A 13366-nucleotide genomic window follows, 5' to 3' on the forward strand; every position below is an offset into this window, starting at 1 on the left:
TTTGTAATATGTATATTATTATTGAAGCAATGCTGTATTTTGATAATTGGAAGTATAAATTATAAGAAATAAGTTGTTGGGTCTGGAATATTTTGCAACGTTTAAAATAGCCTTGTTGCGATGCTGCGATATATAATTTTTCCGATTTTATGTCCGGGCTAAATCTTCCCCAAAGGAAAAACTAAACCCTTCCACACACTTTTCCACAAATGGTCATGTAGTCAATCAACATTATGTAAGTGCATTATATAAGCAAAATAAATACAAAACAATACAAGAACAACACGTCAACCCACCAGAGATCAAATGGGAAAATAATTCACTGACTCCAGATATTTTCATATCAGAGGGTTCGGCTCGGTAGAACTCCTAACAGGGCCTATAAATCCTACTGATCCCTCAACATAAATATTTAAAAAATCTTTCGTTATCCTACATGTATTCAAAATGACCGACTTTTGCATCCTTATATATAATTTTTTTGATAGATCTAATACGCCTAAATTTTTAATGAGAGAGCTAGGTATAATGCCAGTAGCCGAAATAATAAATGGTAATATTTTTATAGTTTGAGAATGCAAAATTCTTTTCTCTCATTTCCTAGATCTGTGTATTTTCTTATTTTTTCATTAACATATATTAATGGAATTTAATATTTTAATAATCGGAAGTGTTTGCCCGAAACATTTTTTATGAGCTTTCAGGGAGTGAAGGTAAAGCATTCCAATCAAGAATAAAAGGGGAAACAAAAAGAGATTTCCGCTGTCCACCTTCATAAACAGCTTTTTTCCTCTTCTTCAAGAATTTGACCATATATAATGGTACTTTATTCCTGGAAGCTATGGACGAGGGTTGTATTCGTTCTCTGCAGGGGATACAGCGACTGAACAATTAATTATAAAAGCTTAAAAATTTACTCTGTGTCGGTAAATTACTTTGAAAATATTCTAACCGACTGAAAAATATCTTTTTCCCGTGAAATAAGTTATACAAAAGAGAACTCACTTAGTTCGCCATATCAAAAAAACATGAATAATAAAGCGTAAAATAACCTTTCAACCGTTTTCCGAGTGTTACAATAATAAAGCGTAAAAGTTGAACATTAAATTATATCGATAATGCTTGATTAATAATTAGTATCTAAGTCCTTCTTAAGTGGGTGGTAACATCCCGGGCGGTTTATGAACAATAAACATAAAATACATACACGTTAACCGTTTATTACGCAGCTCCAAAGGTTATATGGGGCTAAATTCTTGGGCTCGAACCTAACTGTAGTGTTTGTAAATATATGTAGTTTCAATATCGCTCAAAATATGTCGTAAAAGTGTGTGGTTTCAAGTTAGGATATTTAGTTCATATAGTTTTAAGGTGTCTCCATAGGTGGCAGCGACAACATGTGGACGGATAACCAATCCCGCAGTTTTCCTAACACGACTCCACGACACATTGTCTCATCAACATGTTTCAACGTAGACGTATTTTGATATCGACATATTTTAAAATCGATATACTTTGACATCGACATTTTTTGACATATTCAGTGACAGTCATATTCTGACAACGACATATTTTGTACTCCCTCGCTCTATTTTAAGAAGAACGACTGCGCGGCCTTCATACAAAACATAAATTTTTATTTAAGGCCAAAATACCGAACGACATAATTATTTTTTGATTAAAAGGTATAGCAAATATGAATAACGATTTTTTTTATGAAAGGCGACTATTACTGGGTTAGGAAAATAACTTGACAATAGTTTGAAATCTCCTACTAACACCACAGTAAGCGGAAAATGTTGCTTGTGTTGTGATGAAGGATTTAGTCAGCCGAGGAATTGAACACACTACGCCTGGGTTGGACCCAAATGCGATGTCAACTCAACCTTGCAACCGGTTTTTGAAAATGTATCACAATTTTCACCAGAAATGTGGAAAAAATTAAGCTTACTTCAGACTCACAGACACGCCCAAAACACACTTCTACCAGTTAATTTGTTCATCGGGTACCGTCCACTGTGCGTGCGCGTGTACGTTGATACCTGGGTAATTACTTCGGACAATCGATATTCACTAATGGCAGGCGTCAATAAATTTCATTTCATTTGCCTACACGAAATACCAAAACACTGAATGAAGTACAAAAAATCCCGCAAATTTATACGAATTGAAAACATGACCGTTAATTTTGTTTTTACAATACCTATTTTACGAAATTAATTGCTTAAAAAAGGCCGTAAACTTGTTTTGGTATGCCTAAAAAAAATCTTTATCACATAATTTTCTTTTATTGCCTAAATATAAAAAGATGTTTTTGTTATTATTAAAATGTAGGTACGAGTTTCAGAACTGAGTTGAAATTCGTTCTAAGCTAGTTCATTTCGATGAATAAAATCCAAATATCTTCAGAGCATCCTAAAATCAATTATAAATATAGTTAGTAAAAGTTCACGTGTAAAAAATATCTGTCTTGGATATCTCATATTTTTAAGTTGAAAAAGCAATCAATTTCTGCCGAAGAAACAAAAAGTAATTTAAATAATCCACAGGAAAAAGCGTTTTTCAAGTTCTTCGGCTTAATGAATAATAATGTTCGATTTAACTCTAAGAAATGAAAAAAAAAGAATTAATCATGGAAACAACAAAATTTGTTGAACTGAAGGTTATAGGAAAACTGGTTACGTGGCGAAATTACACACGCGTGAATTTCACGTGCCAAAATTACACGCAGACGGAATTATACATGGAATAAAAACACATGGATATAATTACGGTTACTTAAATTACACCTACTGGAATTAAAGACGTCAAAAAACCTTAGCGTAAATGTTGTTTTTTTTTTAAATATAAAGTTTATTTAGAGCCAGTTAAAATATGGCATCCCCATCTGGGGTATGTAGTGTGGCTGAAGTTAGTAGGTAGGGAGTAGAAGGCGATGGGGAGGAGGAAGGTGGGTTATTATCTGGCTATTCAGATCTGGTAACCAAAAACGGCTAAAGCCATTTCAATTCTGATTGATGGTCTCACACTAGGGTGATTCTGAGAGTATCTTTCAATATCTCAGATATAATGTACATTATTTTCAATGTGTAAATTGTGAAACAACACAAATAAACCCGAGACTTTCGGCTTGCTAGTCGAGAGCTTCAGTTCTTGACCACTGAGGCCACGAAATGTTTAATTTTGACCGTGTTTAATTCCGTCCGTGTGTTATTCTGATAGTGTAATAAAGGTACGTGTAGTTTACGCCTGTGTAATTTCGTTCAGACAAAGGGAAAACTTACCACGATATTATTTAATATTCTTAGAATCATACATTGATAAATATTGTTAATAAAGAACAGCGTAATAAAAAAATATGAGAAAACGAAATCAATAAAAACCAATCAATTTTAACCTTGGATAGAATTTTGTTTCATTGGCAAATAATCGTCTCTCAATTTATCACTTGGCGAAGTACGAATGAAAGTTGGATTGTGAATTTCTATTTTGAGTATTTATTATTCAGTATTGTTTGTTAAGGCAACAAAGTAAACAATATCAATTTCTGTACCTTTTCGTAACCAAGTTTTCCAAGTTGTTTGAGGATTAATCGGTAGACATTTTGAGTTTCAGACAAGAAAATTACTTAAATAAATTATTCTGGTGGGAAAGGGATAACCAGACTATTAAGAGAATCACTATACAAGGCGTCCAGGGTAAAGAGGACTAACTTCGGGAAATGATTTTATGTGATGGTAAAAGTAAAAAACACAATGTTTTTTTCCCATACGAAAATATTTCTCCATAAAAGAATATAAATTTTCCATACTCATTTCACCTTTTTACATGAAAACTACCTTAAAACGTTGGAATTTCGAAAAAAAGTGATTTATAATTTTTACCCATGATGATTATTGATTATTTATTAAGAATCTCTTCATCTTATTGGTAATCCGATTAAAAAAGGGGTTGCAAGCCTTTGACGAATGAATTAACAGGTTTCCTGAAAAACTTTTGGTTAATTTACGTGACGTGTGTAGTGTATACATGTGTGTATGTGTGAGTGTATGTATATTTATGCGCATTGAACAGTTTATATTATTGAAATGATGCTACTTTCGAATTTGAGCAGTGAATCCGAAAAAGTTGTCAGGTTTTAGATAAATATAAGCCGCTCTGTTGCTTGTTGGAACGGAAAGGTCATTTCTTCCCTTACTTCTGGTTTGATGTTTGTGTTCGGCTGTTTTCATTTTCTTTTTATTTTTATGAACATAGTTTAAATTTTTTTATATATAGCACTGTCGGACATCTAGTACATTAAATTCCTTGAAGAGAGCGTCGCTGGAATATCTGAAAGGTTTCTTCATAATAACACGAAAAATAGAGTTCTGTGCCTTCAATAACGGGTTTAATGTTGTTCTTCCTGTACCTCCCCACCCAATGCAACCGTAGGTTATGATTAAGTTACACAGCCCGAAGTATATGTTTTTTAAGTCTTGTTTTTTTTTGAATTTCCCGTAATGAAATAAATATGTTGAGATGCTGCATTTATTTTGTAATTAAGTGTGTGGAATAGTGCTGTATGTTGTGTATGCTTCAAAAGTATGTTAAAATTAATGGGATAGAAGTTCGGTACAGTTGATGTTTAAATTTCTATGTTAAATCAGCTACTACTTGTCTTTGCTACAGAGATTGAAATATAAATTAAAAAATGTACACTCATACTTATAAAGTATTCTTTCACAGCTACGACAAAAAATATTTCGAGAAATTCACAGTTTTTCGTGAAAATTTACAACAAAACTATAAAAAAACCTCCTGCCTGAATAGACTACTTCTAACTCGGTTTACAAGATAAGCAAATTTCTAATGAAAAAAAATTATGCATTTTTATTTTTATCAAGATTTTCTTTGTTTTTTTTTTTATATTTCACGAGTTTTGAAACATTGAGTCTAATAGAAGCAGATGAAGATTCTTATCGTGTGGGCGGGTAAGAAAAATTCTGCCGGTCAACTAAAGAAAGGGTAGAAAAACAGGATTAAAGGAGAAGGATGGCTGGCATTTCGTGTTTTCTCTAGTCAGCGTTACAAACATGAGAAATAACTTAATGGAACCGTTCACTTGTTTTCAGCACACACTTGGCTATACACTATACAAAGAGAAAGAGGGATTGAGTATGCATTGGTAGAGGTGGTTTGGGGAAAACAATTTGTGTTTTTTTTTAATGTTCGCTGTTGTGTGGGTGTTCACTGATGCGTTTTCTTTCCCGCCTTGCTTTAATATTGGGTGCAGTATTTCAGCGTTCTCAATTAGAGCAAATAATATTATATTAACCTTTATAATTGATTGTGTATAATGCAAGACTATCGTTGGTTCAGGATTGAGGAAAAAGTGCATAGCCGTTAAATCAAAAACCATTCAACTTAGTAAAACACTCATTTGTATCTCCAAGACAGATTAAAATAGGTAGTCTAAAGGCGTACATGTACATGAATATAATATTCCATGGTTAATAAGTTTAAACTAGGTTTAGGTATATTACATTAATTATATAATCTCATACGCTAAAAATTAATATTTGCAAATCACAGAATTATATATAAAATTATTTCTCCGAGTAGTTTTCCCATTTTCCATTGTACAAACGCGAAATATACATACACGCCAGATTATAATAGTAGAACTGTATTTATTTTGACGTCAAATTAGATTTATCGGAAAGTAACTAATCTCAAAAGGGAAATTAACTGCAAGACCAAACTGCACCTACAAACAAGAATATAACTACAAAACGAGTGTAACTCAAATATTTCATTATCATGAGGTATTATCATGAGGTATTTTGTGTTCAGAACGTAAAGATAAAATTACAGTTTTGGATCCATCTGCAGAAGCATTTCGAAAGAAACTACTCTCGTGTTTTGAAGTGCAGTTATAAAATTCTAGTTTTCCACAATATTCTGCAAAATTGCGAGGAAAACCATTTGCTTGTTCCACGTGTAACAATTATTAAAACTCATGAAATATTCTTAAGTTTAAGGTTCATTAGTAGACGCAACTCAAGGGAAACCATTCTCGCGTTCCGAGTGCAGTTATAAATTTCTGGTAATAGATTCATGTTTGAACATTTCGTTTGGTCAAGCATTTTCTTTTGTTTTATTCGAAGAATTCTTGTCAGGTGTGATATAAAAATAAAATAAATCAGTTACTTTGTAAAACGAGGTTATAATAATAAATTGAAGATTCTGACGTCTAGACTACAAACATCCAAATGGCCCCCGACTGCTAAAAGGTTCCCCACCCCTGATAGTAATAAAATTTAAATCAACAACATACACAACGTATTATTATGAATACAGTTGTACGGGAATTGAAACGTATAAGAATATGCATATAATTATTTATGTAAGGTAACTACTTACAGTGGGGAAAGGTTGCGGCCCGTCATCCCCCGTCGAGGGCGGGGGCGGCGGGACCCCCGGGGGCGGAACACCCCCCAGGGAGCCCGCGTCCTGCTGCGGGGAGGTGCGGGGGGGCTCTGGAACAAGACAAACAATATTACCATTATGTCATAAAGGTCCGTAACTCTACAATACAAAGTAAATACTGTACACACATTCATAGGTGCGACGCTAGCGCCAACGATTACTATTGTGGACTACTTCATGGTAAAAGATCTCAAAGTCAGGGTCAAAAAAAAAATTATTTAAGTTATTTTTGGATGTTTTACATTTTTGATAATTCGCTTACAACCTATCTACCAAGTCCACAACCGCGAGTAGGAAATTACTAAAAATATGACCAAATACATCCGAATATAATTTTTGAAGAACCTATTATATTATCTTAGGTAGTGGAAAATACGTTCAAAACGAAATAGTGTTTATGTTTAATATTTAATTCAGTACTCAATACAGATTTTTGGAAATAAGTTTTTCTATTCGTATATTAACTAAGATATAAAATATTTAGTAAAATCAACGATAAAAAAAATTATGACAACCAAAATATGAGCTTAAAAAGTATTTATTAATTATTCAATTATCACAAAATTTTTTCCAATATACTCTTGGTTACGATAGAGAATATATATATATATATATATTTTTTTTGTTTGTTTTTCTTTGTTTTTTTTATTTAACAATTTTTTTTATATAAGATAATGTGTCCTTACTGGGGTACCCCGTTCTAAGGAGACATTGTAAAAAATGACCCATGTACAAAATGAAATATAGTCGTACATATAATGTGCGACCACACACTATATCATTTGGCCAGCAAAGGTCGGAGTTAATATCAAAATTCATTTTGTGTATTTGTGTCATTTTTCACATTTTCTCGTATATCATTTATGTACCTGACATAATATACAAGTACGAGGGTGGTCTGAAAAGTTTCCGACCTCAACGCAAAGATGGCGGTACTCGTCAATAAAAGCTAGTGAATATAGTTGGGCATCTTTTGACAGTTACTCACCAAAGTTTTTAGATGACAGTCTTTTGAGTGAGTCGATATGTATGTTTGTGAAAATGGAAATATATAGTATCGAATTGTTTTTAAATTTTTGTTTTTGAAAGGCAATACGCCTACGCAAATCAAAGATGAGTTGGACTCTGTATGTGGGGACTCTGCACCATCATTTACTAGAGTGAACTTTTGGGCAGCAGAATTTAAACGTTGCCGTAGGAGCTTGGGAGACGATGAACGTTCGGGACGTCCAAAAACTGCAAATACTACTACTCGTATATACCGAGCCAACGAGTGATGCACAAAAACATCGAATTGGCTCTTGGCAGCAAAAGCAGCACGCCTTTATATTGATTTGTTAGACTTATTCTATAGTTATGCTGACACTCTTCATGAGTTGTACATAAGACTACAATTATATCGGTTTCAAACATTTTCAATACCATCAACTCTAATCTCATCTGTTTAGTTAGAACAAATATATAACAACAAATCTAGTTGAGCAAATCTAGTTGAGCAACTCTAGTTGAGAAACTCTAGTTGAGAAACTCCATTTCAAAGATAAGTTTTCATTTTGGAATCACACAAACCAAAACCAATCTAGATAACGGTAAATATTGATCGGCACACTAAATTTTCTATATTCATTTAAGAATAAATTTTGGGCTAAAATCGAACCTTAATTATCTCCAAACGTACTAATTTCGGTTGTTTGTGATGTGGATTGTGGATTATTCCTGCGTGAAATTATTGACGCTCAATTAACTCAAATTCATTTTCAAATTTGGAATTGCTTGTGTGAAGATTAATCCAGAGAAGCTATAAAGTACCTACCTACAATATAATATTTCAACAGAAAATTAAAATAATTTTCCTTTTCAAAATGTGAATTACAATACTCCGTGATTTTTCAGGGGGCTGGGCTAGTCAATCATTAAATATACTAATTTCAGTTGTATGTGCATAGTTGTTTTTTTTCGTGAAATTAAAATTAAAAAATTAAAATTCCCGCGTGAAATGTGAAATTTGCACGTAAAAAACTTATTGATATCAAATATTGCTAATGTTGTAAAATCTGGTTATTATTAAAATCAATCTTATTCCTGTTAAAAACGGGATTGCAGACCTTAAACAAATGAATTGAGAGGTTTCCCAACAAATTGCCGGTAAAACACGAATATGTTATGAGGATGTCGGAATATATAATTTCGCATCTCGTTTCGTTTCGTTTCGTTTTTACATATATTAGGATAAGCGCAGATGCGTGAACACGTGTTCAGATATATTCTGAGTGTACTGATAGTTTGTTAGGAAACGGCGTGCCATCACGTTTTTAAAAGGGTTTTAATAAATCAGCCATACTCACTTTTCTCCGTGTGGTTTAATGAACTTAAATAGTATTATTTTCAAAATTGGTACTGCCTGTACTGTGTGAAGAATTCTTCAGACAAGCGATAAAGTTGATATCTATCAATAAAAGGTATAATATTGAAACACAAAATTTTTGTAACCAAATCATTTCTTTTTATTTGAGGCCTTTTACAGTAAAATGTTTTTCGTATCACATTTCGTAATATTTCTTAAAAACAATGATTTGAGGTAAGAATGAATGACTCCAGAAGTCTATGTTCATGTGCGTGTTTACTTAGACACGCACTCACATAATAACTTATCAATTATTACCGTTCCCCTTATTGAACATTTCAATACAAGTGGCTCACGGATATGATCTAACGTAAAAATAATTTATCTTCAATTAAGCCACAAATAAAATCACAATCCTACAAATAGATTTTCTTTTGAGGAAACTATGTGGTTGTTTTCTTGAATAATATTTTTTATTTTGTCATTAAAATGAGTCAAATTTGATATTTTTAATTAGTTCTGATGGTTTATTATTATTACAATAGCCGTTTCAGCAAAAGCCTTTTTGAAATTGATAATTAAATACAAAATGTTAAAATAATGTAATTTAAAAATTATGGGTTTACCTTGTCTCATTTTATTAGCAGTAAATTGTTTTTTTCTAAGCTAAATAGCTCATGATGAACTTGGTGATTTATTTTGGGGTATTATGTTTTTGTTTTTTTGATTCTTTCGTAGTCCTTTAACTAGCTAGGGCTTAAACAATACCCTTTCGTGTGTCTTACTTACTAATACTGCGGCTCATTTGTCCTTATTACTATTACCATCTGATGTTTGTATTTACTTGACTGAGTTATGTATGTAGATGTAATACTGTGTTGCCAACTCCAATGCCCTAAGATATGATATAACAGTAAAATTTAAAATTGTTTTCTGCGTTTAGTTTTGGTGTAGCCGTCAATTACAGGATACCAAGAACTATTATATAACAGCGTAGCCCCGTCGTCTTTATTAATGTTAATGGGATTTATTATGAATTTCAATTACCTGTGTAACTAGGCAAGCTGTTTGCGTTTTGGGTCTTCCCAGGATTTCAGGAATAAAGCCAAAGCATTGGGCGGTTTCAATTAAATGCTCGGGGAATTGCCGATTTGTCAGGGTAGCCAAGTTAACATGCTCGAAAGATCTTGTTAAGGCTGGCCGCATACATACGTTTTTCGTATTCGATTTCCGAATTCGTTTTCCGTATTCGGACATCCGAATGCACGGAATCAGTAGAAAATACATTAACTGCCGCACACGTTCGTTTTAGTTCCGAACGGAACAAATTCCTTACGCACGTTCCGAATGCGAGCCGGCGCGTTCGGAGAAACCGAATGGAAAAAACCTAATGACGTCATGTGGAACGCAGCTATTGCATACAGTTTGTTTGTGCCGACGCAAACGTACGGAAATTTCCGTTCGTAATACAGTGTTGCCAACGGATCTTGACCTAATATCGCCGTTTCTCATACATAAGGTACCTAGCGTAAAGTAGCCGAATTTGCTGTTAGGTGGGACATGTTTAAAATTGATGTTTTTACGTGAAAATAAAAATTTCGTGGGGGGGGGTGGCTAGAGAATTTCAAAAAATTAAAATTTGTACCCAAAAAATAAAAAAAAATTCATGGGGAGAGTGGCTAGAGAATTTCAAGAAAATACAAAATTTGTCCCCAGAAAAATAAATTTCATGGGGGGGGGGGGGGTGGCTAGAGAATTTCGGGACATGTTTAAAATTGATGTTTTTGAAGTAGCTTAATTGGCGACCAGTTAGATTTTTTTCGGCGCCGATTCTCGCTCTGAGTAGCCTAAATGGCGATATATCGCCCTTGTTGGCAACACTGGTACTGACGTTTATACATTCCGAATGAAGAAAAACGAACGTTTGCGCTAGTCTCACGGAATTCCGAATACGGAAAACGAATTTGTAAATCGAATACGGACAACGTATGTATGCGGCCAGCCTTAATTTGTCAAGATCGTCCGTTCTGTCTGGTCTACATAAACCTTGTCAAGCTGAGTTTGCAAACTTTTTCTGTCTCAAGATTATACTTGGTTTTTGCAGGCCTCAGTAAATGTTGTATCTTGGTCGTGGTCCAAAGACAGTATTGATGATTTCTTTCCTCAATATCTTGGCAATTCTGTCCGTCACAAAAGCGCAGCCTTTTGGCTCTCGTTGAATTCTGTCTTCGTTTAGCGTAGATTTAACTTTTATGATTTGCCCCATGATGATTTTTTTAGTTGTGATCTGAATTAAACGCAAAATTATTTACAGAAGAAGATTAAAAAATTCAAAATGCCAGAACCCTACCGTTCACGAGTTATTACTGCTCTTTTACTAGAATTTTAAACAGATCTCTGCTTCAAAATTTAGATTAACCAAAATATTTTTTATTCATTAATAATAAAAATATGTTTGGTAACAAAGTTGTTCATGGAATATGGTAACAGTTTGTTTACAATGCACTGATTGTGCCAATTAATTTGTTAATATTTTACCAAGCCGATGAGTAAACTGGGAAATCCATTTTCCCTAGAACATTTTCCATCAGCATGATAGGAAATACGTTAATAACAAAGTTGTATATACATACCATAATTTGATAAATTTATCTGAGTTACGTATCGCATATGTAAATATTTTACCCATCGGGCTATAAAGTGGTGGAAGTACGGTTTGTAAGAGAATTATGTAATTAGCGGAATATGAAAATACATGTTGATCTTATTATTAAAACGATACCTTGAACAGAAATTTGATTAACAATTTAAGAAAAAATAATTAATACTCACGCTAGGAATATACAGAGTGTCCGTAGGGAGTGTGAGGTGATTCTACGTGATAGTTCAGGTAAAAAATATTAATACCTTTTTTAGAAAATTCAAAGTTTTAAGGTTGTTTTCAGGTACAAAATTTGTATTGTTTCGATGGAAAAACTAATATTATTCTACTGATAAATATTTTTGTATGGAAAAAATAATATTATTCTACGGAAAAAATATTTTTGTTTGGAAAAAACGAAGTAATTTTGAATTTTTTATTTTTTATTTAATTATAACATCATGTCGAATCACCTCTTGAAGTTTGTGCACTTTACCCCATGGACACTCATATGTAGAAAATGGTAAGATAAATTATTAAGTTTTAAGGTTTAAATGGATCTTGTTAGCTTTAGTTTTTTAGTAATAATATAAGATTCCAACTTTCAGGTTATTTAATATACAATAATACCTAATACTGTAACTTTTTTATTTTTCATGAAATTTAGGCGTAAATGTTCCACGTTTCTACTTTTAACTCCATCGGTACTCCGGTTAAATGTACGGGTATGTTCGACTGATTGCAGATTGTTAGCATGGATAATTTTTTGAATGGATAATGCAATTAAATTTAATATATGTATGAATAAGTAGTCTTTTTATCTAATGCAAGGGCATAGGTCGGGGGAAGGGTAAAGGTACCCTCGGATTTGTATAAAATAATCTCATGAATTGAACGCACTTAAATATTTTTAAAGTTAAACCGCAAATTACTATTTCTTACTGTCTAGGGTCTAGGCTCGGCTGTCTATAGAATAAAATACGTTAAAGAAATAATTTGTTATTATTTTCGATCGAATGCGGATAAATTCCGCTGAAAGTAATAACTTCTGCACGATGTAAATAATTTTAGAAGAATTTGTTTATAAATAAAAGTAAACAACTGCTGACCCTGTACAAATCGCAATTCAAGTGTGCCCCACTGTTGAATTCGGCTGCCACCTCCATTTTGGAGCCTCTAAGTACCTGAAAAAGGCCTTTCACTCTAGAAACGGGCGGTCCGTTTGATAGATTCCTCTAACTTAAGAAGCAGATTGAATCTTTAGAGCACAGGCGTCAGGCAGGTAGGATGTCCTTATTCTACCGTTATTACAATGGAATATGCTCTGAGGCACTAGCGCCATTGATACATATGGCACAACACACTTTTGACATTTGTCACATGAGAACGGGTCGCTTCTACGACTCGTTCCTGAGTTCAATAGCTCGACTGTGGAACGATTTGCAGGTCTCTGTGTTTCCTCTCTTCAAAACCCATGTTCATTCCTTCCTCTACTCAAAAAGACCCTCTACACAGTATCCCCAGAGATGAAATAGGCCCTGAGGGAAATTATTTTGCTCGGGGTTTCCTGTGTGGAGTTGATATGTAAAAAAAAAATAAAATAAAATAATATCTTTTATATATTATTTACGCATATGTAAACTACATAACACCTTGTAATAATCTACACGCAATACTTTAGTTAACACAATATTATATACCCTTGTTAAATCGCAAGTTTCTGAATGGAGAGAACCGATTTAGACGAGGGTTGAACGAGGGGCAAATTTGGAGAACCGCTTGAAAATCGCTTTCCAAAACTAACACGATTTCAGAAATAGCAAACCCAAAACTAACTGTCTCTTGTATTGCCTCACTTGATGCTGCTAAAAAAGGATTCATTTGTATCGTCAGGACAACTCGGATACTTT

General features: G+C 33.4%; 1 protein-coding gene across 1 annotated transcript in view; it reads right to left on the reverse strand.

The window, feature by feature from the left end:
- Window positions 1–826: 826 nt before the first annotated feature.
- Window positions 827–13366, reverse strand: part of LOC149420618 (uncharacterized) — a 269966-nt gene continuing 257426 nt past the window's right edge. The window contains exons 5-6 of the mRNA XM_089636394.1: window positions 6406–6521; window positions 827–883 (exon numbers count right to left, since the gene is read on the reverse strand). Of these exons, the coding sequence (XP_089492520.1) occupies window positions 827–883; window positions 6406–6521 (173 nt within the window). The remainder of the gene's footprint in view (window positions 884–6405; window positions 6522–13366) is intronic.

The sequence above is a fragment of the Hesperophylax consimilis genome, chromosome 10 (assembly GCF_061612785.1).
Source record: "Hesperophylax consimilis isolate HC1 chromosome 10, BYU_Hcon_1.0, whole genome shotgun sequence".
NCBI lineage: Eukaryota > Metazoa > Arthropoda > Insecta > Trichoptera > Limnephilidae > Hesperophylax > Hesperophylax consimilis.